The 27,703-nt window shown below is 37.1% G+C and overlaps 1 protein-coding gene across 2 annotated transcripts; it reads left to right on the forward strand.

Moving 5' to 3' along the window:
• Positions 1-1,187: 1,187 nt before the first annotated feature.
• On the forward strand, positions 1,188-27,703 carry GNAT3 (G protein subunit alpha transducin 3). 2 transcript variants are annotated; one of them, XM_085216536.1, is made up of 9 exons: positions 1,188-1,697; positions 9,049-9,091; positions 13,768-13,909; positions 17,551-17,708; positions 20,086-20,214; positions 24,394-24,523; positions 24,715-24,868; positions 25,920-26,043; positions 27,574-27,703. In XM_085216536.1, exons 1-9 carry the CDS (start codon positions 1,580-1,582, stop codon positions 27,593-27,595), a joined length of 1,020 nt encoding a protein of 339 aa, XP_085072662.1. In that variant the 5' UTR covers positions 1,188-1,579; the 3' UTR covers positions 27,596-27,703. The 2 variants fall into 2 exon arrangements, with proteins under 2 accessions (XP_085072662.1, XP_010727193.2); XM_010728891.3 differs by lacking the exon at positions 27,574-27,703 and having other exon boundaries at positions 25,920-27,144.

Consider the following 27,703-nt stretch of genomic DNA (forward strand, 5'->3'; position numbering starts at 1 on the left):
AATGCAATGGAAGTACTGGTAATTCCTTTCTGGCAAAGCAGTGCAGAGTACTGAAAACAGACTTCCTGTTTCACTGAGAAGCATATACTGAACAATCACAACTTCAGATCTTTATTGCATTATGTGGTCTTTTTTAAGTAAGATGTGACACTCACTAATAAATGGGCCTGTCTTTTCTCATAAGGTAGCACTCCCCCACTCCCATGGATCACTCATTAGGAACATTGCTCATCTTCATTCCTCTCCCTCCCACTTCCATGGCCCAGTGCTGGTTGCCTTCCTGATACATCTGGATTGCTGCTAGGAGAAAGTTACTTTTCCATTGAATAGGACAAGTGAAATACTTTCCTTCTGATCCTCTTCCTCATTTTTTCTTCTGGTCTGAAAATTTATCTAGTATTGCTCAAACACACCTGTATGCTTATACTTCCCTTAAACATTATTTCCAGGCTAAATCTTGTGAAATCAAAGCATTACCAACTATTACTAGTCAATAACTGTAAAATTGCCATAAAATTTTATACAAATATGTGCATTTAATATAACTGAAATACTGCATATAAAGTGAATAAAATTGCAGTTAATTGTAGTATTGCACACCATCAGTGAGATGGTGTGCAGTGCTACACACCACTTATTTTAATTCTTAATCCGAAGAGAAGAGACCAAAGAGGATGTATTTTCAATCTTTTAGTCTTGACGGTAACTCAGCCAGGTGTGAATTACAATAGAGTATATTTTCTCTATACACTGCTGACAGCATACACACCCACCATATTACATAAAAACAGTTCTATATTGCAATTGCACTGAGCAAAAAAAGCAAGACAAAATAATTACATCAACGAGGAGAATCTGACCTCTTTCCTGTCTTATCTACTCATAAAAAGGTGTGGTACTCTCAGCTGAAACCGATAACTGATAATATAATCGCAGGGCAATGGAAAAGTACAATGACATTCATTAAGGAATGATCACACAAAACTATAATAAAAGATGTTACAATCCACAGTGAAAAACTTATTATCATTACAAGTAAATAAATGCAGTTGCCATAACATGAAAATGCATCGAACATACTGTGTGCTGATTAATAATTAAATAACAAAGATATTTAGTTATGACAACTTAGAATGCTTCAAACACATATAAATATATATATATTTTTTTTTCTGCAGAGCACAAACACTGATTCCTATGCTGAAAATCTTTCCCTTGAGCTACTCCCAACTTTTTTCATTTGAAGACATTCTGCGTATTTCTTTGAAATGGATGAGGTTGTATCCCATCCAAACAAGGACAGAGAGCCATCCAGACCTTGTTTTTATTTTTGAATAGATCATTTTGGTTTATGACATCACAACAGTACATTTTATGTCTCTATGCAAATCCTTGACTGTAGTGTCTTCAGATCATATAACACATGTAAATGGACAACTTGATTTGAAAGCTGAGGACAGATTGAACAGGATTTTTAGATTTTCTCAAAGAACAGGCTATTGGCCTTCTGTAATAAAAGCAACTAGTCTATCTAGAAGTAAATCAGTTGGGACAAAGAAAGAATTGTGAACACCTCAAGATGGGCGGTGGAGCCAGTTCTGAGAGCAAGGAGTCAGCCAGGAGATCTAGAGAACTGGAAAAGAAACTCCAGGAAGACGCAGAGAAGGAAGCCAGGACAGTCAAACTACTACTGTTGGGTAAATAAAATAAAAATTGTTGATAATATTCTTTCACTGATGTGTTATTTTGCTCTAAAATTTTAGAACAGTGAATCTCTCTGAATTTACTAATTTACTGGAAGAAAATCATCCTGTAACACAAATACAGCATACTTTCTGGTTGTTGATATATATGAAGCCAATGACTAAGACACAAGGAATGGGCTGAAAATGATCATGTAATTACAGGACGAGAGATGAATATATATTTTTAAGGTCCCTTCCAATCTAAGCCATTCTAAGTATGGTTCTAAGTGGTTCTAAGTATGCAATTTAAAACTGTATAAATCTTCGAGAATGTAAAAATTTGAGAAATGAGAAGTTGCTTTTAGAATAAATGTTCTGATGCTTAATTATGCAGAATGTAATACAGACTTTTTCTATGATACTATATGCATTCATTTACAGCAGGATTAAGTGATACAAATGGTTAAATAGAAAATCCTCATGTGTTATCACTTATTGAAATTGATTGTTTTCCAAACTGTTCCACTGCATTTTTACAGAAGCCCTTATGAGGGCTTTTTTTTAATGTATAAAAATTCAGACAGCAGAACAGAAGGTAGTAAAATTAAATAATGTTATTAAAAATAATATAAAAAATATTGGTCTGCTGAGTCAAACTCGAGTTTGTCAAAACCAGAATCATATTTATTCCAGTATCCTGTCTCTGACCAACACTGATCCACAAAGGAAATACATTAAATCCTTAAGAGAAATTCAGGGAATAAAGAGAAATTTGTAAGATAAGCAGCTTAATTATATATTTTAATCTTCAAACCTTGGCACTCACTGTGGGCTGTCTTACACTGAACACAAACTTACTTCTAGAAAATATGTACGTATTTATTATTAAGAACGCTAACACAGAAAGTTTTCCTAGATATATAGTCTTTTTATTTTTGAAATTATTAATATATCAGCACTACAATTCTGTTAGTAAAAAGCTCTGAGATCAGTTGCAAGCTATATGAAAAAGACTTCAATTTAATTCAAGTTTGACATTTTTCACTCTCAACTACTCACATTCTATTCATGAAACAAGACAACCATCTGGACTTGATACATTTTTACGAAAGTTTTCTCTATAGTATGTATTTCTATGTTACCTACTTTCATTCATAATACACAGAATAAAAATTCAAATTTGTATATGGGTGCTGTTTTGGAAAAGCTTTTTTTGTAGGGAGCTGTTAGGATCTAGACCACAAGGAACCAACTTGATGAATAGATAGATATACAGATAGATAGACAGACAGACAAACAGTTAACAACCTGCATTTACTTGGTCTTAAAAAAAAAAAAAATGAGGTGAATAAAACTTAGGCCTGTTTTCAATCTTGCACAAAGTTAGAGTGAAAGTTTCTGTTGAATATCTGCTGAAGCAGTGTGTATAAGGGGCACCACATCAACTTTTCTATAGCCAGCTGGTGAGCAGGGCAGCCAGCTATCTGGCCTTATCACCAGAACTTTAAGCTAGATTAGCTTTGATGAGGGAAGGGGACGTAGTGCTGAGTGACTGAGAAGAACCAGGGAGCACTGTCACTTCAGGAAGAATGGGAGAACTTCCGATTTGTCCCAGAGGAATTTGGGAGGTTCCCCCGAGAAGATGAAGTGCCTCTACACCAATTCAACATGGGTAATAAGCAAGAGGAGATGGAAATCGTGTTGCAATTAGAAAACTATGACCTAATTGCAGTCATGGAAATGTGGTGGGACAAATGACATAACTGGAATACTAAGATTGATTTCTACAAGCTTTTTAGAAGGGATAGGCAGGGCAAAGGGGTGGGGGACTTGCCCTCTGTGTTAAGATGTGGGTAGATTGCAAAGAGATGTCTCTGAGAAACACCATGAGCAGGCTAAGAGCTTGTTGTGTCCTCTGATACATCATTTCATACAAATTGAATGACATACAGAAATTAAAGACAACGCAGTTGTTTGTATCATGTTCCGTAATCTCAGCAAACACATTCTGTACACAGAGCTGATAATTTGCTGTTTAAAAAACACACACAGGGAGAGGAAACAATAGAAAAATGATGTCCCTTTATCATGTTCTTGAGAAGCTGCCTAGGAGCCAGGAGGTCTAAAGCCCTCTCTGCTAAATGTTGCTGTGCTATCAAGGCCATCCTTGCCAGAAATTTACTCTCTGTGTATTTACACTTTAAAAATCATACCAGAACTCCAAGATGAAAGTTTTATTTCTTTTGCTTCAGGAAATAGATATGGTCAAGCCTTGTAGCACATTGCCTGAAGTTTATGTACTTTGTAGGCCAGCCTGTAATTTGTGTGTAAATTGCAAAACACACCACAACAGCTGGTACTCACAGTATCAGATATCAACAGTGACATTTCACAGAAAGAAGAACTTAGTTGTAGATTAGACAACTATTACAACTTTGAAGTTGATTACAACTCTGAAGTTTATTAGTTCAGGAGAGTTTCCAGTGGTGATTGCTGGTCACCCCCATCTCACTTGAAAGTACTCGTTTTTAGAGTATTTAATCTACCTCAGAGTGATGAAAAGTCCAGTGATTTTTTTTTTTTTAGTTTTAGACACAATTATTTGTCTCCATTGAATACAGGAGGTCTCTGATAGTGGGTCTGAATACAGAGTTTCACAGTGTGGAACAGTTAAAATGAATCAAATCCTTCACAATTACCATAGTTCTGAGGACAGGTTAAAATTGCTGCTATCTGTTCTGAAAGCAAAGGCTTTGAGAACAATAATCCTGTTGACTGGAAGACAATGGTTGATTTATTTTTTACTTTTGGAGAGATGAGTGGGAAAGACATTTAAGAACTTTATACCATCAAGAGAGAAGAGGGCTAAGTAAGAACTTAGATCTCTTTACCAGTTTCCTTCTGTGCATAAATTTGCCCAGTTTGGTAAGAGGATCAGAAAGCTGTGATTTTGAGAGCTCTAAGCACCACAGATAAGGCTCAGGCAAAGGTGAGACACATGTTCTGATCTTAATTTGAGGACTTTCTTTCCTCATTTTTTGCCATTTCACATGAAAGTCAGTGGCTTCTGTGACAAATTTCAAACACAATATTCAGGCTGTAGTACTTTTTATTTTCTTACCTTTCCATCTGGAAAATTTCCTAAACCAAACCTTTATTATCACATAAATAATAACTGTAAAGTGATAACATCTATTTCTTTTGATACAGAAAAGAAGCATAATATATTAAAAAAAAAAAAAAAAAACTTCTTCAACAGCTCAACAGATGTTAATCTTGAAAGGGATTTGTTATTCTCCATGGTATCCACAAATATTCAAACAAAGCATAGTCATTAATGATCTGTGCAATGGCACAGAGTGTACCCTCAGCAATTTTCTTTATGACACAAAAAACAAGAGGAGTGGCTGATATGACAGAGGATTGTACTATCATCCAGAGGGGCAGTGACATGCTGAATAAATGTGTTGATAGAAACCTCACAAAGTTCATGAACAAGAAGTGTAAAGTCCTACATCTGAGGAGAAACAACTTTGGGCACCAGGACATGCTGGGGACATGAGATGGAAAGCAGCTCTGCAGAAAAAGACCTGGAGGTGCTGGTGGACACCAAGTTGGACATGAGCCAGCAGTGCACCCTTGCTGCCAAGAAGGCTAAACATATCCTGGACTTCGTTAAGCAGAGTATTGGCAGCAGGTTGAGGCTTTCCTGTGCAAGAGAGACATGGGCATACTGGAAAGAATCCATTGTAGCACCAATAAGATGACAAAGGGACTGAAGAACCTCTCCTGTGAGAAAAGTCTGAGGAAGCTAGATAGGACTGTGCAGCCTGGAGGAAACACAAAGGAATCTCATCAATGTACATAAATATCTGAAGGGAGGGGACAAAGATGACAGAACCAGGCTCTTTTCAGTGGTGCCCAGTGACGGGACAAGAGGCAATAGGTGGAAACTGTAACAAAGAATATTCTGTCTGAACTCCAGGAAGTACATCATTACTATGCCGGTGACAAAGCACTGCGACAGCTGCCCAGAGGCTGTGGAGTCATCTCTTGGAGATCTCCATAAGGCTCCAGGACATGGCCCTAGGCACCCTGCTCTGAGTGTCCCTGCTTAGGCAGAGGCTGTAGCAAATGGACCCAGAGGTCCTTCATACCTTGACCAGTCTGTGATTCTGTGAAATTCTGCATAGGAAAGTAGAGGGAGTCAGAATGCAGCTGAGGTCTTGGTTTTAGCTCTACTTTGAATTCAGGCGAGTATCCTTGACTTTAAGGCACCTCCATTTTTATTTATTTATTTATTTATTTTCTTTATTCCTGCTCTATCTGTATACTTCTGTGCATTGTAGAGGCTGAGCCTTCCTGGAGCAGAGGAAAAATCATGTCATGCTGCTGGGTGAGGTTCTGCAGCAGCTCTGTGCTTTCAACCATATCATAATGCACTTCTTTTTGAGTCTTCTCTGAAGCCACAGTGAGTCCAGAAACACAGATCAGCATCAGACTTGGGAGGCCGAGTTCAAAACATCCCAGCCAAGAAGAGAGGCAGTTACAGGCTGCCAGACTGTTAAGAACAGTGCTGAAAGAGGATGTAGCACACACCAGGACACAGCGAATATCTTTCGGCTCCCAAGAGCACAGCCAGAATTTCAGGCACTGACTGAGATATTACTGCCTTTATTTTCCATATTTTTATTCATCTCCAGGAAACCTGGCATCCAAATAGAGATACAGAAATCAAAGATAAATTTGAAATCGACTTTATGTGAAATGCAAAATACAGGCAATGGCATGTTACTTGTCCCCATCAGGCAGATACCTTCACAGATCTTTGCAGATTGTTATTCAAAAGCCAATTAAACTTTCCAAGTTTTAAGACAAGACTGACTTCAGCCCAAGCCCTAATATTTTATGTAGAAAATTTGGGCTAGATTACAATTTCCCTCTACACCACTTCCTAAAGGAAAGCTACCCTCAGCTTCCCCTGCAGTCTTGCAGGGGCTACCCAATGCTTTTTCTGTTGTTTGCATGAACAGATGATCCTGCAGTGCATTGAAATGAAGCTCTGGCCCTGAGCTCCCATCCTTAGGAGCAGGCTGTACAGGAAAGGGAAGGAAGAGAGGAAGCAGGTGCAAAGTAAATTGTTTCTGGCCTATCTCCTGGAGTACAAATGCTGCTACTATGAAAGAATATACTCCAGAGAAAAGCCAATGTCTGTGAGTCATTTGTTGTTTCAGAGGGCTGGAGCACTTCCCTTAAGAGGGGCTCTCTCTTTGCCTGGGGCTCCGAGAAGAACATATAGCAGCTTTCCAGTACCTGAAAGGGCCTACAGGAAAAAAAACTGGGGAGGGACTTTTTATAAGGGTAGGTAGCAATAGGACAAGGTGAAATGGTTTTAAGCTGAAAGAGGGTAGATTTAGACTTGATATTAGGAAGAAATTCTTTAATGTGAGGGTGGTGAGAGACACCGGAACAGGTTGTCTACTGAAGTTGTGGATGCCTCCTTACTGGGAGCATTCAAGGCCAGGCTGGATGGGGCTGTGAGCAAACTGGAGAGGGAAGTGTCCCTGCCTATAGCAGGGAGTTGGAACTTCATGGTCTCCAAGGTCCCTTCAAATCCCAGCCATATTATGATTCTATTATTCTATGAAATTAGAGATGAACAGAGGTAAAGAAATGCTTCCATAAGATATAAATTATTGCTGCCTACTCTATTTTAACGTTGTCTTCCAGATCTGGAAGAGAGCTTCATTTCTGTGTTATGCTTCCTGACACCAATATGCAAAGGAACTTCTTCACAGTAAGGGTGACAGAGCACCCAGAACAGGCTGCCCAGGGAGCTTGTGGATTCTCCCTCTCTGGAGATATTCAAGGCCTGCCTGTACACCTATCTGTGCAGATTGCTGCATGGGGCCTGCTTTGCAGGGGGTTGTATTCGATGATCTCTGGAGGTTCCTTCCAGCCCCTACAATTCTGAGATTCTGTGATCTTTCCATGAGATGAATGTAGGAATTCCTAGAACTGCTTGTTTTTTTCCCTACAAAAAGTGCAGCAAATGCTGTCTCACCAATAAGTTTTTACCAGGTTCTTCAGAGAGGAATTGAAGACGTAAAAAATGATCCATAGCAAATTTGCATTTTGTTCAAACTGTGGCAGATGGCAGCATCAGATAATTTTGCATAGGCTTGACGTTTTTCTCTCACACTTTCTGCTGTTCCGATTGTGGGCATTAGAAAATGTTTTGCATATGATTTGCTGTCTTGAGTAAATTAATCGAGTAAATTAATCTCTGTCATTTAAATGTTATTAGATTTACAAAATCTGTTTGGGAAATTATCTTGCTTGTTCCATTCATTGAGGAGCCCCTAATTACAGTCATTTTGTCTCAGGTTTCCTCTTTTGTCAAAAGTATTCAATGCTGTCCAATGAAGTAAATGATAACCTGAAAAAAGGAGAGTAATGATGAATCTTGTCCCAAGGATTCATATGCAAAATTAAATAATCTCTTCAAGTGCTTTTAAAATCTAGCCCTTTTTTGGCAGATGTAGTCAAGTCCTGTTTCTCACCAATCTCACTGACATAAATTAAAATCAGTTAAACTCACACTGATTTCCAATGGAAAGGTTTCTATTGCAATTACCAACTGTGCATGAGATTAGAAGGCCAAATTCATCAGAGTACTCTAACTGAAAGTTAACCACTTCTGAAAAATGTCTGTGCAACCAAGAGCCTGCATCTTCCTGACAGCTGTGGAGTTTTATTGTGGAACCATTCCCAAGATGTATATGCTACATGGCATATGGCTACATGGTCTCCCTCTTGCAGCGGCAGAACATCGGACAGAGTCAATGCAGCACTATCAAGACATTTGCTCCTGTGCTTCCTCTACATCATGAGATAAACCACACAGATAACACCACTTTTCTAGTTGTTTAAACACACTGGAGTGTTTGGCTTATAAAAATCATGAAACACATTAGATGAGAAGCTACAAATCATATAATGTACAACACACTGTCAGGAGCTGGAGCTTTTTCCATCTCTTTTTGCCCATATACCCAGGTGATGGTTATACAATCAAAATAAAATCCTTATCTTATTTCTTTAACGATTGAAGAGACTGTGTTTTTGCTTTAATTGACTGCATGTTCCTTTCTTTTTAAACAATTTCTTTCCTTTTTCAGAATTAATACTTTTTCCAAGATTTCATCATTTTAAATTACTGGAGAGGTTTATAGTTAGTGCAATGTGGATCTGGAACATCTGCATTTCTCCTCATAGATACAAAATTCTGTACCACTGTGGTATTTTTAATAATTGCTACTTATTTATGTATCAATCACATCTTAATATTCCCCTTCTGCAGGTGCTGGAGAGTCAGGAAAGAGCACTATTGTAAAGCAAATGAAGTAAGTACATGAATATTCTTATCAGTTGTTGAAATTGGTATTTGTAGCATGTCAGCTAGCTAATGCCTTAATACAATATTTATGCTTATTTGAATAATATGCAAAGAAACATCATTAAAATCAAGTTTTTATTTAACCACATAAAGAAAAAAGTGACTAAGGCACACAGCTGGACTGGTAATCAAATCTGCTCAAATCATGCACATCTTCTTGCTGAAGAGCAGGGAAGCTTCAAAATTGTCTTTGGTAGGAGTTATAGCACTGCAGTGAGATCACAAAGATATAAAACAATGGGCCATAACAGATCCACCTAACCTAGTATTCTGTCTCCTCCAGTATCTACTGGAAGATGTTTACAGAAGATTATCAGACCAAACATGGAAGCATATTGTAATACTTTCACTGAATATCCTGCTGTATCTGGTGATCTCTGAGTTAGGCAGCATCCTCAAGCAGAGAACCAGAGATGGTATAATTGTGTTTAAAAGCTCTCAGTTACTTCATGACTGGTTTCTCCTGAATCTCTTTGAACCAATGTAAACATGTGCATTATTCAATGGCAAGTAGTTCCATAGTTTAATTTCACATGATGTCAATCATTTCCCTTTGCTCAATTTTAATTTAGTCTTTATTAACTTCATTTTATTTCACTGTATATCAAATGAAAATATTGAAGCATTCACATTATATAAAAATAGTGCTCCATCATTGTTTTTCCAAACTGAATTCCATAGAACACTCTTGGTTTCCATGTTATTATTCTAGATTCTGCCAGTGGCCAGAATGATTGTTCACAGGTCTTTCACAGTTCAGATGAGAAAATATTTAGTTGTCAACCCATACAGTGAGCTACTACCCACTATCTAGCATGAATAAGAACAAATGAGAACACTGCTTTTAGCAATGACAGAGTAATCATACTATAACCAAAAGGGAGGAAAATAGACTGTACAAGCCCAAATACAGGAATCACTGTTCAAATTTGGATTAACTGGCATGGAAGAATTGTGACTGTGCATAAATCTACTGCAAGAATATTTGTGGTAGAAATCTGTTCAACATGTACATGATGCCACACAGAATGAAGTCAATAGTGTTATTTCTCCATAAATATTCTGCAAATATCGATGAATGTCAATGAGTGCTATTTTTTCAACATGGAGGAATTCAGTTTCACACCTTTTCTTCATACACAGTTCTATGTCAGATGCCATTTTGTCAGACTGCCCTCTGCTGTCATCTGTCACACAGCAAAAAAACTGCGAAAGAATACCAGTGGAAAGATTCAACCTCTATACTCTACCACCAACATTTGCCTTCGACATCCTGAGCCAATAAAATAGGAGACATTACTTTCAGAGCAGCCCTTGTACAGAAAAAAATCACACAGGCATTGTAACTATTAAGTCATGACCCCACTCCCTTCCTGAGTAAGAAAAAAAAATTGTTTTACTAAATCAGAAATATTATTTCTACTTTTTCCTAAATGGTTCATTTTCTCCAGTATTCCGTATCTTCACCAACATATTTTAAAAAGTGAAGTAAAAACTGTTATACAGTAAAAAAAAATTGCTTCTACTTAAGCACTTCATTCCCTGATTGGACTGATTTAATACCATGCATTCAGTAGTTGCCTAATTATTTTTTGTTCCGGTTCAGTGGTGGATGACTTCATTTTTATTTAGTGTTGCAGTTAGGAAACAACACTATGCAATAAACCATTGAAACGTATTGGGCTGAAAACTTCACTAACTAGGAGAGGATTGAAGATATTCCTCTGAACTAAGCACTTTAATAAAGCAGATAACCTTAAACAGCTTCAAAGAGAGGTCAGAAAATAACAAAGCTAAGTTACTTAAAGATTTGCACATATATGAGCTGTCAACCTGAGCACAAATATGAACTATTTTCCAATAAAAATGTTGATGAAAATTATCATTTTTCAAACAAAATGTTAACTTTCTGTCATAACCAATTTTTTTTTTCCTAAAAAGGGAAAATTTACAGTTTAAGAAAAGTTGATTTTTTGGTTAAGTATAACATTTTCTAGAGAAGACTAATAAATACTTACATAAAGAGTCATTTTGCTGAAAATACAAATTCACACTAAAATTAGAATTAAATTACTTACACTAAAATTATTTTACCCCTATTAATATAATTTTCTATTTCCTAAACCTTATTCTTCCTAGAGTGAAGATTTCAATCAAAATTAAATCATTCCACTTAGCTTTGCACAATATCTTCTGATGCTCCAAATATAAATATGTTACAAGCCCCCTCAAAAAGTTAGGATGGTTATGGAGCAAAACTAAAAAGAGAAATAAAAATGCTTTTCTGGACCTCCTCATTTCTGACTCTCACATTTCCAATGTGTGAGATAACTTGTTTAAAATCAAATTGTGTATTTCTGTGCTTTGCCTTGAATTTTTCAGGCTGGGGGATGAGCTGCTGGAGAGGAGCTCTGCAGAGAGGGACCTGGGCGTCCTGGTGGACGACAGGTTGGCCATGAGCCAGCAGTGTGCCCTCGTGGCCAAAAAGGCCAATGGCATTCTGGGGTGCATTAAGAAGAGCGTGTCCAGCAGGTCGAGGGAGGTGATCCTCCCCCTCTACTCTGCCCTGGTAAGGCCTCATCTGGAGTACTGTGTCCAGTTCTGGGCTCCCCAGTACAAAAAAGACAGGGATCTCTTGGAAAGAGTCCAGCGGAGGGCCACAAAGATGGTGAAGGGCCTGGAGCATCTCCCCTATGAAGAAAGGCTGAGTGAACTGGGTCTGTTTAGCCTTGAGAAAAGACGACTGAGAGGGGACCTGATCCAGGTTTATAAATATCTGAGGTGTGGCGGCCATAGTGGTGAGGCCAATCTCTTTTCAGTGGTACGTGGAGACAGGACGAGGGGAAACGGACATAAGCTGCAGCATAGGAAGTTTTGCACGAATGTGCGTAAGAACTTCTTCACGGTGAGGGTGACGGAGCACTGGAACAGGCTGCCCAGGGGGGTTGTGGAGTCTCCTTCTCTGGAGATATTCAAGTCTCGCCTGGACGCCTACCTGTGCGACCTGGTGTAGGGAACCTGCTTTGGCAGGGGGGTTGGTCTCGATGATCTCTAGAGGTTCCTTCCAACCCCTACAATTCTGTGATTCTGTGATTCTGTGAATTTTCAGTGCAAATCTATTTTGTAAGTCTCAGAGCTATAACAGTCCAATAAACAAAAAGGAAGAAAAAAATTTATCTGGTAACTCATCAAGCCTGCTGAGACTGAACCAATGCCACCTATCTGGTAAGAAATCCACCTTGTGTGAAAATAATAATAATATTAATAATAATAATAATAATAATAATCTGGAGATTGAAATCTTTCTTCCCATAGGAACATAATCTAGATATTATGACTAGAAAAAAACATTTCACAGATTCAGCATCCTGCATGTATTTTTCATAAGTTGTTTATTTTATCCAATGAAGATTTTCTGTTTGATAGAAAGCTTTTTCTGGCTATACAAGATGTCACCTTGTTTTAAAATCCTTTCTTAAGAATGATGGATGTTTAATAAAAGCAGCAAAATTCACCACTGATTTAAAAGGCTGGCTAACATATCTTCTGCCAGAGGACATAAATACATATACGTTGAAAAAAAAAATAGCACATAAAAAGCCTTGAGCAAAAACAAGGCTTTGTTCTGTAATTACATATTCTTGTTGTATTTAAAGATCTTAAATGTTCTTCCTCTCTTTGTTCTTCAAAGGAAAGCATGAAAACAACATATAAAATAGTCATTTGGAGACTACATTAATATCTTGCCTTCACTCTTATCCTGGATTTTTGCAGCTGCAGGCAAAACACTCATCTTCCCCACACATCCTGTTCTGGGCACTACCGTGAGAGGCTCAAAGCAGTCAAACCAAGCTCATGTGCTTCGAGTTTCGGCTGTTCCGTGTTTTGTTATAGAAAAGCACCTACTTTCACAGGTAGCAAATGGAAAGGTGGAGAAAATATGCTTAAATACAATGTTCTGTATTTCGTGATGAGAGTTCAAAGAATTTTGATTTTAAGGTGATCTCAGTCATTAAAGGAGGCCAGCTACAGCAGTGGGGAGCTCTGGACTAAATGGTGCTTTGTACACAGGCCATGGTTTAGGCCATATTAATATATTTCATGAACTGGAAGTTGTAATCAATGCACAAAGAAATATGTGTGTGTGTTGGTTTTTTTTTTTCTTGAGAAGTATCTTGCAGTGCAGAAATTCAATTACATTTCTTTTCCTGCTCAGACAAGATTCGAGTTAAAAACAATAGTGACTTAAAAAGAAATATAAGAGCCCAAGTCTAATACTGCAGATTCTAATAGTAAAATATTTGAGATCTAACTCCAGCTATGCACGTTTGAATCCATAGGAGTGGGCTGGGGATCTGTACTGGAGGCATACAGCAATACTTTATGTTGAGTCATAGGTTACCTATTCACTAAAACTGGGAAGTTAAAACCTAGCTTTGTGTCATTACAGAAACCACTGTTATCCATTCCACCAGAATAGGCAGATTAACCATTGATAAATGCTTCTCCATGAGCCAGATGGATTCAGTTCTTTTTCATACAAAACAAAAAAAAATCTGATCCAACTTTTCTTATGTTTCCTTTTTACCTGTACACTTTTTTGTTTGTTTGTTTTTACTCCAGGATCATCCATAAAGATGGCTTCACGTACCAAGAACGCATGGAGTTCCGACCTATCATTTACAGTAACACAGTGCAGTCTATCCTGTCTATCGTGAAAGCAATGACTAAGTTAGGGATCAGTTATGAAAACCCAGCTAGAATTGTGAGTATGAAGTTCTTTGTCTTTAAGTAGGTATTAAAATACATTCTTTTGAAATAACAGGAGATTCTAATAGAATAAAGAAAAAGAGTTCATTATTCATTTTATTGTAATATGACAAGAAAACAAGAGAGATTAGTATCTTCTTTACAGTAGGGAAAAGTAAGTACTGTTTGTGTTACGGATTCAACAAGAAGTCCTTACGTTACAATACATAAGAAAAAAAGAAAGAAGAAAAAATAATCTTTTCTTGTGTCTTTAGGCACTTATTTATTGATACTGGGAATTGTAATAAGTATTTCCACTTTAAGAATGAAATCTGGGGCTCAAACACATAAGGAAATGTCACATAGACCTGTTGGTAATACTTCGGTTTTGTCTTGCTCCTGGGGCAGAGAACTCCACAATGTACAGAAGCAACGCTACACATTGACACTGCAGAGAAGTGGAGTTTGACTTTCCTGGTGTGGGTTGCAGTCCTATACACAAGAACACTGAGGAAAAACAACACATTCCAGATTGTCCAACCTCTTTAAAGGAACCTGTAATACTGATTTCAGTGCCTTGTGGACTTTATGAGGAGACTTTAAATAGGATTCATGAAATCATCAGGAAGTAGTTTTGATCAGAAATTTGATCAGAGAGACAAAACAATGCAGAAACTCAATTCCCTCTTTTGTGCCCAAGAGCAAAGCCTAGCAATACCGTACTTCTGTTCAGTATGTTGGTTCCAAATCAGAAAAATTTGGGTTTCTTTTGGCAAGTAAACTGGCAATGCTCGCTTATTTACAGTAAGAATACCTGCAGTCTTCTGTCAATCTTGCAGAATTTTCAGAGAAAGAGCTAAAAGGAAAATACATACTTTCTTCCTAGTGCAGTGATTAGTACTATGTTAGAAATTCAGATCTCGCTGAGAATTTCTCGAAAGTCTGTCAGAATATCAATTGGTTCCAATTTCAGAAAATTCTACACATTCCCAAAAGATTCATCTTAGAGGGAATTACGTCTGTTTATCTGAAAGAAGCTCTTCTTGTTCCAGAAGCCTGTATCTTATTACAATGACATATGGTAGATTGACCTAAAAACTGATAAATAAATGATTCAGAGGTTACTAGAGGATGTACGATCATTTGACAAAATTAAAAAAAAAATGCTTTCTTCTTTTATTCTTTTAAGAGTTCATGTTCACAAACCATGCAAACAAACTCACCATTCTTCTGGCTTGCAGCCCACAATGGTATCCTGGATTCCATTAGAAGAGGGGTGGCCAGCAGTGCAGGGGAGGTGACTGTCCCCCTCTATTCTGCCCTTTGAGGCTCCAGATGGAGTACTGTGTCCAAGCCTGGGGCCCCAAACACAGGAAGGATGATCTAATAAATTTTCTACCAACCTTCTTGATCATTTCTTCAGTTCAATGCGGTTATAAGAGCATTACGAGCAAAGATATCAAAGAGAATATGCAACATGCTCTGCTTCTCCTTTTATTCACAAACCAAATTTTACTGTAGAAGGCAAACAAGTTAGTTATATTAACTTTGCTCTTGGTGAATCCATGGGGCTGTTCAAAAACAGTGTGTCTAAACTATATCAAGACATAAGTGATCGAAAAGAAGAAAATTTTGAATTTGTACTTTACTTTTTCTTAACTTTTGTCCATATTAGACACATTTGGTGAATGTCCTTAGGGTTGTCTGGACCTTCCTTACTTCGTCTCTTTTTTTCCAGAGTTTTCTTCTCACAGAACATATAGCTAGTTACAGATATTATTATTAACTATTTATTATTAAACTCTAAAGCTTTTTGTCTAGTACCCAAGTTGAGAATTTCCTGGAATTACTTGTTCCTTTATGGAGAAGTCATTGTTTCACGAGTTGACCATGGAGCAGCTTCTCAGAAATGAACATACACCAAGTATCCCCTGCCTGCCCCTAGGAGACTACTGCAATCCATGCTGTAAGCAGCAACATAAATATTTTCAACAAGAAAATTAAAATATGAAAGCCCAAAGCTAGTTTGACAAATGCTCATTTGTGGAGTACTGCTGTGCAAAAGAGATATAAAACTTCTATTTTTTTCCTTTGGATGCATTTATTTTAACAAAATTGAAGTTAGAAGGATCACTGTAAGCAGATCCTATAAAGCTTCTTCAAAAAATCTATGCTAACTTCACAGAAATTATTTCCAAGGGTTTTTGCAGATTGGTGAACCAATAATTGATTTTTAAATTTTTTTTGTTTAATTTTTGTTAAATAGGCACAGTTCATTTCTTAGCATCATACAAACCAAATGCAGAAAATACAGATATTGTGAGTTTATCACTTACAGCACACTAAGTCCACCCTTATTTTCTATGTCATTGGCAGAGCAGGCCTTTAGTCAACTACATCTGTATAAGGCATTTGCAGTGCCTTGTTTCTATTCCCCCAGAATCACAAAAGAGCAATCTGGCTCTAAGTTTTAAAGATTCTGGAAATTTCACTCATATTTACTAAACATTATCCCTTCTTCCAAATGCAAAGCTAGCTTGCTTTTTCTGTGAAATCATTACACATACGTAAGTTTGAACTGTTTAGATATAAAGCTTGATTTCTGTTGGACTTTGTTCTTCCTGAGTTCTGATCCAGAATTATTTGACTAAAGTCACTGAGGCACTGACTGAGCTTATCTTGAGCACTGAAAGCAGTGCAGAGACAAAGTAGCAAAGACAAACTAAACATTATATAAACCAGGGCTATGATAGACTCTGTTTGCTGCTATCTTCCTTTCTGACGTAAGAAATAAAATCCACCATTGCCACCTTTTGCATAATAACCAATGAGCTCGAGGCTTCTCATTATACATTACTGAACCAACAGTTTCAGCATTGCAGGAGAACAGCTATAAACATTAAATGATATGTGATATCATCAAGGTAAGAACTTGCCAATTCTTATCTTGAAGCTGAACATGTGTGCACTCAAGACAGCAGCCCTGAAGACAAATAAAGCTGCATACACAAGAAATGATGAGTCAGGTCGGCTGATCACAGCACTGACCTGTAGGATGGAGCTGTAGAATGGAGCTGTTTGTTTGTGGGGTTTTTGAAAGTACAAGGACAAATGTACTGTTCTCTTTTTTTCTTTTAAACAAAACTAAATTTCTATTTTTCCACCTTACATCATAGAATCATAGAATGGCCTGGGTTGAAAAGGACCACAAGGATCATCTAGTTTCAACCCCTCTGCTATGTGCAGGGTCACCAACCACCAGACCAGGCTGCCCAGAGCCACAGCCAGCCTGGCCTTGAATGCCTCCAGGGATGGGGCATGTTATATTATATCTGCACGTTAACTTAATTTTACCACTATTTCATAAAACCTGCTATCTTTTTCTTTCAATCAGTCTCTGATTTTCACAACATTTCTACAGAACCCATGTATGAATAAAAGAAAAAAGAAAAAGCAAAAAACTCTGTATCACAATTTGAGTCTAACTTTTGCAGTAACTAATGGAAAGTGAACTTGTAAAAGGATGCATAAGTGAGCACAGTTACGTGGAAAAAAAAAATGAGAAATTTCCCTGACACTGCAATTCCTTGTAAACCAAGCACACCCAGAAAGAGAGTACAGTATGTCTGCAGAATATTTACTGAAATTTCTTCTTAGGAAGATGAAAGGAAACTCCGTGAAATGGAAACAAATCTGGATGATAGCAACATGTCTTCTGAGCTGGTTGAACTCATCCAGCAACTGTGGAAAGACGGCGGGATCCAGGCATGCTTTGCAAGGGCATCAGAGTATGAGCTCAATGACTCAGCAGCCTAGTAAGTGACACAACCTGAGGGTGCTGGGCACCTGGCTGTTACTGCAACAGCACGGGGTCCTTGCAATTAAAACTTTTCCACAAGTGTAATCTACAAAAATTATTGCTCATTAACCCAAGAAAAAATGAGGCTTTTGCTGGTTTGTTAATAATGTATCTGAGACATTCAACCGAGGAAAGCAAGCAAAACTAAATAGCTCAATTCTGTGAGTCGTCTTAACTTTTTGTTTTTAAAAATGTCTGTTGCCTCTAGGTAATTCTAAAATTGACAAAATGGAGGACAAAGTGAATTGAAACAGCCTCGGCTTTACCTGAAGTTGTACTTTAATACATTCAAGATTTCAAGCAGCTAAACATAAGTCCAGCAAAAACCATAAGTTTCCTTTAAAGGAATCTGGCTTCATGCCCTGGTCCCTGGGCTGTTAGTATCTCAGCATCCATCTCGGTCTGTGATACCTGATGGCTCCAGTTCGCTTTCTGAGATCTGGGAGGTGGCAGGCACATAAACAGAGACTAGTGCTGTTCAGCTCTGACATCATGGAGGGTCAGGATCCAGCTGGAGATCAGCAATCCTCTATGGACTTAGATGATTGCACAGATGATTGCACTGTGTTTGTCAGATGATTGTCAGAAGATTGTCCTGGAGTGCAGAAATCTGCCCCTGGGTCTGGAGTGCTGATCCAGCTCAGGTTCGTTCCAAGAGGTGCAGCTTGAGCCTTTGCTGCTCTCGCAGCTCCTCCTGCTGGATAAAGGCACCTGCACAGGGAAACTGCTTGAGGTGCTACTTACGCCTGGCAGAAAAAAAGCATGGTCAGATTCTAGATAGTAATAACTCGCCAATTTTAGATAAGAGAAGGGATATATCATGACAAAAATAAAAATAATAAAAAAAAAAACTCTGATATTCTTCAGACCATTTCAGCAAGGCACCAATACACAGAAAACATTGTGCTAATGTGAGCCTGATTTGGCATTTAGACTTATCTACTGGCCAGCTCTCTATTCTGCCACTGGAGAGTTGGCCAGAAGTGCCCTCCTGGGGCTATTTACAGCAGTGGGAAGAATCCAAAGATGTCTCTTGCTCTATTAATTAAATAATTAACTTGCAATTGCACTAGGATCAGATGAATTTTATGGTCTTTATGACCATACACCACCATATCTTTACAATAAATATATATACAGAAGTGGCTTTGTTTTTGTTTTTACTTACAAATGTATTAAATATTGCAGAGAAGAATGACAAGCTATGAGGTTTGTTTTGGTAGTTTTTTTCTGGTTGAGATGAACAGCAAAGCTTCATGCTGGGCAGACTGTACTGCAGTAGAAAAAAAATATGAACACTAACAAACATTAGAGAGTCTGTGTTTTCTTTGACAGAGATAAGATACATATTACAGAAAGAAAGGTGCCAAGTGAGACAGCGTAAGAGCTTTAAAGTGTTTCAACTGTTGTTATGTGGTTTCTTGCTTTTATTTTACTTCATTATTTGAGTGTCAATATCTAGAAAGATTAGTAGTCAAGAAACTACTCGCATATCACCTCTTCTTTTCCTTTTATTGAATAAAAACCACCTTGCATTGCTTCCTAGATCAATCAATGAGATTTATAGACTTCGTTTGGCCATTTGTAAATTCCTTTTCCCTGGAAGAGAAAGGAGAAAGGCTGGGGGAAGGCCAAGAACTGGTTTCAAAGATCTGGTTCAAGATTCTCATTTCATGCTGATTTTATCTCTGTATGCTAGACACAAAACTAGATAATCCACTCTTTTCAGCTAGCTTTGAGACTGTTAACCTCATGGGTTCTCAGCTTGGTTGAAACGTCTGTTTTTTATTACAAAATATTTATTTTTAAATGTCATGCACCCTCCTCTTGTAAACTTGTCAAACAAACCCCTAACTAAGTGGAAACTGGCCCCAAACTGTGAATTACTCCAAACTCTTCTGCCTTCTCTTTTACTTGGGAAGGAAGATAGCATTACAAGAGAATGGTTTGATATGCTACAATATTTCTAGTCAGTCTGTTATGAAGATGCAGTTTTTCTTCCCCTGTGGTGCTAATTTCCATTTACTGAAGTCAAATGGACAAAATCCCTTTCCCGCCAAGGTATTTTTTAGCATCCCAGAGAAAAACATGGATTTTCTTGACCTTCAATTCTCAGAAAGATGTTTATTATATACAACTAAATTAATGACATTTAATATATGTAATATTTTTTAAATCTAGATTGTAGATAAAGATTGTATAACAAACAATAGTATTTAAGCATGTAATTTACAGAAAATATTTAGGAGTTCAATATGAATGGACTGATGAATATGTCATGCTTGGTTCACCCTTTGAATTCACCAGTCACCATTTCTTTTTACTCTCCTTAGTTACCTCAATGATTTGGATAGGCTAGCAATGCCTGACTACGTGCCTAGTGAGCAAGATGTTTTGCACTCCCGAGTGAAAACAACTGGGATTATTGAGACTCAGTTTTCCTTCAAGGATTTGAACTTCAGGTACAAAAGATGCATTGTCAGGCTTGTGTGGTTTTACCTTTTGATGTATTTTTTATTCAAAGTCATTGATTATATTATTACTAATCCAGTTGTTATATTCTTGAATCTTCTTTTTGTAAGTGCCAAAGAAGATATTTTAGTATCAGCACTCCAACTTTAAGTATATAATGGACTGTTATTAGGAGATCTCAGAATATCAGGTTCTAAAAGGACGTTTTACATATGTAAGTGTTTTCAAAGCATTATTTGTATTCTGCCATTTGAATAATTGCTTGTGACATTTATAAAATTTGCCTAACTAAAAGTCCTTAACAGCATGCAAAACATTTGATGACTACTAATTTGCATGCATTCTCAACCTTTTACTCTCCTCATTTGGGAACAGAAATAACTGCTCTTAACAATGGAATACATTACTTTTGTCAAAAAAAATATGTCCCATGGATAATTATGTATTACCATGCATGCCGTCATTCTCTTTTAAGGTGAAAAGCAAAATGTTCAGAAAAAAAAAATCCTCAAAATTAATGTCTCTAAGAAATCTGACTGCAAAAAATTGACATCTTCAGATACTCAGATTTAATTACTCTTGGTGAACAAACTAAAAACGTAATTCCATGTTAAAATATATTTGAATGAATTTTGATTATTTCAGTGTTCTATAACCCCACTTTTCTCTATGGATTGAATTCCATTTAATTCTTAGTTTAAAGGCCACAGCGTGCATTAAGGAACATAGACTAGACAAGAAAATGTCTATAGAGACAGTTGTAGGAAGTATCAGGATTATATTTTTTACGTTTTTCAGAGGGCTTACTTTTTCCTTTTGTGCCAATTAAACATCTCCCAAACTATCTAACTTAACCACACAGACGCTTTAATGTAACTGAGATGAGATTACGTGTACAAATAAGACCCTAAAATAGATGTACAAACAAGAAAATTATTGTCATCAATAAATAGGTCACCTCTGGAAACTGCCTTCATAAAATCATAGAATAGGACAAGTTGAAGGGACCTACAATAATCATCAAATTCACACAGGACTACCCAAAAATCAAACTCTATATCTGAGAGCATCGTCAAAAAAAAAAAAAAGCAACTTGACCTCTGGCAGCTTGGGGCTGCCCACTGCTCTGGGCAGCCTGTTCCATGACCACTGCCCTCTAGTGAAGAACGTTCTAATGCTATAGCGCAATGTCATAAACATACTGTTCTTTTTTTCTCTGATTAATGTACTTCAGACTGCTTTTTGCACTGGAAATTTGATCATTTACACAGTTACAACTATAGTTTATGCAAGATAAAAAAATTAAATCAAGATGGAGAACAAAATTATCAGACTGCAAACCCTCTATGAGATGAACGCTACCAGTCAGAATAAAATATTACAATTGTGTTTAGGTCCAGATGAAATTTAGCACAACTGAAAATAAGATTCCTATCTGAATGCCTGTAAACAAGGGAGAGGTTCCTAATGATATTGAAAACACACACACACAAAGTCTGTATTTAGCATCTTTTTTGCATCACAGTAGTATTATGCGAGTAAATTAATTGATGGTTTTATGACTTAAGTTAAATGAAGTCACTACAAAACAATCTGAGAGGTTTGTTCATCTATAGGGATGCAGAGCAGCAATAAATCCATCTTAACTACCCAGTTACAGCTAGTTTGCATGCCAGAGCAATGGGAAACAGCTGGGAGATCCTGATGACTCTGCACTTAGTTTGATAAGCACCATAGAAACATCTATATAGAGAGGGACACTTCAGTGTTCAGAATGAGTTTTAGTTGAAGTACTTCAGAGAGGCTTGGGGTCACAAACCAAACATGGATAAAAAGAAATCATGAACAGATGCCTTATTCACTAAAGTTTTTTTACCCTCTTCTGAACTGAATGAGCCAGTAAACATTTTGTGCTGTAAAAGCCTGAATATCACAGTACTGCAGTTCCACAGGAAACATGTCTTTTTATTTGCTATCTTCTTTGTCATTATGTTGTTTTAACATAATTTATCTTTGCTGTTGTCTTTAATTTCTTTCATTAATTGATTTTGATTTCCAGAAGTGAGAACACACTGAAATATTTTAAAAGGACTACTCTCCTGCTGTAGTATCCATTGAAGAGCTGAAATCAGGCAAGCTTTATTTTAGCCTTCAGGTCTAATACTAGTCTCATACCCAGAGTGGCTCAATTTTCCATGAGTAGTGCTAGAAAAATGCAGAGCTTTCAAGACTATCTTAGCCTATCTTGATAAAAGAATGTTAACATCAGAAATATACCACTCATGGTATGACTTCAGCTTTACATATTAAGTTCTGGACTGACAAGAGAAGAACTAAACAAGCTAAGCTTAGTACAATAAAAACTGTCCATAAGCTTTGTATCTGGCCTTGATCTTTTACTATCTTAATTTGACTTCTCATGAATAGTCACAGGACCGTATGCTAAAAGCTTGCAGGAAGGGACTACATATTTGTTTGATAACATATGCTTGTTAAACTTCACTGAAGATTAAATTTTTTAGTTTCTTTTTTTTCCTTTTTTTTCTCTTTTTTGTCTCTGATTTCAGAGTTGCATACCACAAACCAAGGAAGACACAAAGAGGCAGTTGACTTTTAGGCACTAGTCGTAACCAAAAGTCAAGATGGTTTATGTTGATCTCACTCAGTTTAGCCTACTGAATTCAGGGAAGATGTGGTTGGAAGAATGCCATTGTTGTTAGCAGAATCTTGTTCCAAAACAGCTTCCTGATTTCCTAATGATTCACATTAGTAGACACAGAAAGATCAAGGAGATGAAATGTACTAAAAACATTGTTTTCTCAAATTGCTTCTCAGCTAACCAAGTAATTCATCACTAGAATTGGGAAGGATTTCATTTCCTTGAAGAAGGATGAAAAAATGATAATAAACTTTGTTTCGATCAGATGTATTGCTGATGGTGAAGAAAACAGGATTGATGTATTGCAAAAAAAAAAAAAAAAAACAAGTGTTTCAAGTAATAAATTTCTCTGATTACTACTGACTTGATTTTCTCATACTGAATCAATTTTCATTGCTAGAAAAAATGAATTCCATTTGATTTTAGATACTGCAGGAGATACATTCAAAGTGTAAGACCCAATAGAGTTTCTTAAATGAATGGATAATGCAAGAGGGGATTAGGTTTAACAGTTTAAATTCAGCAACATACTGAACAGAGAAAAATCATCATGCACAAAAGGAATCAGATTTCTTGTTTCTCCTTGCCAATGCACTTGAAAAATGCTCATTTTGCACAGAGAAAAATAGTGAAAAGAAAGACCAATTCCTTATCATTGTAAAACTGCAAATATAAGTAGTAATTTTGAAATCTAATGCTAAGAAAAACAATACTAATTTTGACAGAAGGTCCATCTATATTAGGCACTAAACTGTAATGTATTGAAGCTTGAAACTAGGTGTGCTCAGTTAATTTTGGAATCCATACAAAAAGTCCATAAAAGGTTTATATGATTCTACCCAAAGGCAGTAATTTCTGGCAAAAGCTGGAGTAAAATAATGCAGGGAAGGACAACTCTGCATTTTGCTCTCTGTGAATGAACAAATTTATGTTCCCCATGAATTACTGCTTAAAGAGAACTAAATGAGATGGATAAGGCAGAGACCTCTGCATAAACACAGGCTGCTGGTTATACAGTACCTAAATGATCACACAAGGACAATGAATCGATGACTAAATATAAAATTACACCAGCATAACTGGTGGATCAAATATTGTCTGGCTTCCGATCATATGCCTTACTGGTGAGCATGTCAGTTCATCACAAGCAATTCTATAAACACATGATCATCGTTCTAAGAGTCTTTTGTGAATGTTTCATGTATGAATTCTGTCCTGAAAAATCCTTGCCCGCAGAGCTAAGTCCTGTGCTCATCTCTTGTGAAGAGTCCATCTTCCTCAACAGAGAAGAATATCTGTCTGCTTTGTGCAGATATTTAAGCCTTTACATATAAAGCCATAAATAATACATAATTCTCCTGCTGAGATGGGAAAAGACCAACGAATATGTATTTTGTCAAAATTGGTATTTGATTGTCATCTCTGTCTAGTTGCACTCTGCAAATAAGCAGTGTGACTACATCCTTATAAGTTAGTGCTTCACATTGTACATGGTTTTTTTTCTGCACAGGATGTTTGATGTGGGTGGACAGCGATCAGAGAGAAAAAAGTGGATTCATTGCTTTGAGGGAGTGACCTGCATCATATTCTGTGCTGCACTCAGTGCCTATGACATGGTTCTGGTGGAAGATAAAGAAGTGGTGAGTCAGAAGAAACAATCCTTTTTGCTGCTTAGTTCTAATGCATTCTCTGATGGCTTATCAGAATTGTTCCCGTTCCCTTACAACAATTTAAAGGCTATTATGCTGCACAGGTTCTTGTCAGTGAAGAATATTACAGTAAAAATTACATATGGGTTAAGATTTGATGTTCACCTTTTGCATCACAACAGAACAGAATGCATGAAAGCCTTCAGTTGTTCAACAGCATCTGCAACCACAGCTGCTTTGCAACCACTTCCATCGTGCTGTTTCTAAACAAAAAAGACCTCTTTCAAGAGAAAATAGCAAAAGTTCATCTGAACATCTGCTTTCCTGAATACAATGGTAAGTTTGGGGTTTTCAGAAGAAAATACATTCAAATGATTGAGATTTTTATTCAGATCACCTACAAATAGCCATTTAAAGACTAGGCATCTTGCCTGAACATCTAGCCTTTTTTCTCAAAAGACAGGAAAAGGAAAGACATTGGAATTCATCTCACTCAGGGTACTTAGGTTGGGGTCAGCTGTCTCTGGAGATACTTATTTCTCTCCACTGCAAGTAGAGGAATCTGAGACAACTAGAAGTTTCAAATGGTTGAAGTCTTATATAATGAAAACAATTCTCATTTCAGTAGAAGCCAATGGATTATCACTCACATATTTCAACCAGGTCTTTTGTCCCCACTTGGAAAACCATTTCCATAAAGGAATTCTGCCTCTTTCTGTATGTCACAGTGGTATCTACTGGAAAAAGAGAATAACAACTGTTCCAAACTAATGCAAGAGAATACATGAAGCTATGTTAGAAAGTGCCAGAATAAAAACAAATGCTACCAGTATTTTAGTATTAATCTCCTGTATTCCAGATAGGGATTGCCTGAAATAAAGCATGCTTCAATAAATTATATTAATGGAAGAGAGATTGTGTGGACTTCCTGACAAAGAGCTGCTTCACTTCTTTTTTTGAGAATCTATCAATATAGTGACCCAAAATTGCCCACTGCTTCACTGCAAGAATCAAACACTTTGCTGGAGTCCATGGAACAATGTCACTTTACCTTCATAGACACATGGGAGCCAGCAGGGCCCCATACTACAGCCTGTTTCTAGATGTCTCATCCTTCTCTAGACCTACACTCAGTCTCAGTACCAGTGTTTAAACCTGCAGTTGCTCTAACAAAGTATTGCCAAACAGCAGGAAATTATGTATCTAATTCTCCCAGAATTTATGGTCCCTCCTTTCTCCTCCTGTTTGTCTCACTTTCTGCTTTCTTTCTAAAGTCCTTAACAGTGTCTTATTCACTTGAGAGCATTTCACTTAAGAAATGAGGAATTGCAATTTAAATTTGGATGGGCAGTATAGATATGGTATGTGTCTTCTGTGTTTCCACTAGGACTAAATACATTTGAAGATGCTGGGAATTATATCAAGAAACAATTCCTAGACTTGAACATAAGGAAAGAAGATAAGGAGATATATTGTCACCTAACCTGTGCCACAGACACCCAGAATGTCAGGTTTGTTTTTGATGCAGTCACAGATATAATAATCAAAGAAAATCTGAAAGACTGTGGGCTTTTCTAGCCATTTATTTCCTGACTCGTAGTCCAGTTCCATGTCTGTGCACTTTCTTCTCTTCATCCTGCTTACTGACTGAAATAAAACTCAGTAGGAATGAAACAATATCAATTAGGCTTTTGTTAGTTGTGAATTGAAGCCCTGGGTACAGCGAAAGCATTGCAAAATTACACTGACTTTCTGTGCATCATAAGAAGATTGAAAAACATGCTTTGCTCCACAGAGATGCTAGTGACTGATAGATGAATCAAAGGGACATTCCTATCTCAATCAATATGTTTTGTAGGTAATCAGAAGCTGTCAGGAAATTCCTACTTCAGTGTCCTGTGTTTTCCAGTGAGAGGGCTTAAAAGGATAATACCAAACAGCTATTAGGTAACTGGCACGCTTAAAGCTTTAAAAAAGAAAAGTCATAACATTAAAATACTATCAGCGGATAATTTCCATTCACTACTCATGTTTTCATGTTACATTAACAACAAAAAATGACATAAATGACATTCCATTAACTTAACAGAACCAAACTCCCAGACTTAACTGTCATACGACAAAGAGCAGTGCAAATCTGGATGTTTAATAACAGTGTTTTGATGGAATTGCTGAGAGACATACACCTAGAAACTGCACATATGTGAAATGCTGCTATTCAGTTGCTGGGGGACAGGAAAGTAAGATGGTGACAGATAGCAGGTAAGTTTCTGGAATCTCTGAGAAAGAAAAAAATATTACAGTAACTGTCAGTTTCTGCATATGCCATAAAGGCAAGCTGAAACAATTTTTAACAATTAAATACTTGACTTAAAAAAACAAAACAGTAATTAGTAGTTCTTCAGCTGAGCAGCTTTCCAGTGACATCTGCAGTCATTCTCACCAGGGCAGAGCAGATGAGAAGCTCCTGTCCCCAGGGCAAAGCACATTCGTGACACTCTGATGCAGAGATCTATTATCTATGCAAATTAACTGCTAATGAAGAACTGCTCCCATCCAGCTCTCCCTAATTTATTGTGCCTTTAACTAGAAAAAAAATTATGGTAAACAAAACCAGCATTCTTTCTAAATATATTAAACATATTTTTGGAATTTTGTCTTGGAGCAACACTCACTTTTGAAATATGATAAATAATGTTTAAAAAAAAAAAAAAACACCTTCCATTGAAGACATTTCAAGAGTGATTATTAGGCTTTGGTTCATGGAGTAGCACCTTGAGGCTTCAGTTCACGGAGTAGCACCTTGACAGACACTTGCCAAGCTAAAGGGCAGTCTTCCTATGCTTGATTTTGAAAATCATGTGCATGAAGCCTTAGTCAGAGCTGTGCAGAGAGCTGTCCTAAACCAGCACATGACTAAGATATAATTTGTACTTTCTGGATTTCTATTACGGCCTATCTGTAATGCTTCACTTGATTAATTTCTTGTTTGTGCTGAAAATAATGGATTTCCAGTGGTAAGTTTCTGGTTTCATTTCCAGCAATAAATCTTATTTTAAATGAACTATTTGAACTGTGGTGGCATCAGCATTAATTTCTGAAAGTCCTAGTGGAATAATAAAGGTCAAGAACTTTAAGAAACAAACCCATAAGCAAACACATCTCTCAAAC

The sequence above is a fragment of the Meleagris gallopavo genome, chromosome 1 (genome assembly GCF_905368555.1).
Source record: "Meleagris gallopavo chromosome 1, MGAL_WU_HG_1.1, whole genome shotgun sequence".
Lineage (NCBI taxonomy): Eukaryota > Metazoa > Chordata > Aves > Galliformes > Phasianidae > Meleagris > Meleagris gallopavo.

Bases quoted from the DNA above. Each gene is read 5' to 3' on its own strand.
- GNAT3 (XM_010728891.3), top strand. From the start codon at position 1,580: ATGGGCGGTGGAGCCAGTTCTGAGAGCAAGGAGTCAGCCAGGAGATCT. The intron at 13,910-17,550 runs GTGAGTATGAAG...ATTTCTTCTTAG, and splicing joins ATGAAAACCCAGCTAGAATT to GAAGATGAAAGGAAACTCCG. The intron at 20,215-24,393 runs GTACAAAAGATG...TTTTCTGCACAG, and splicing joins TTCAAGGATTTGAACTTCAG to GATGTTTGATGTGGGTGGAC.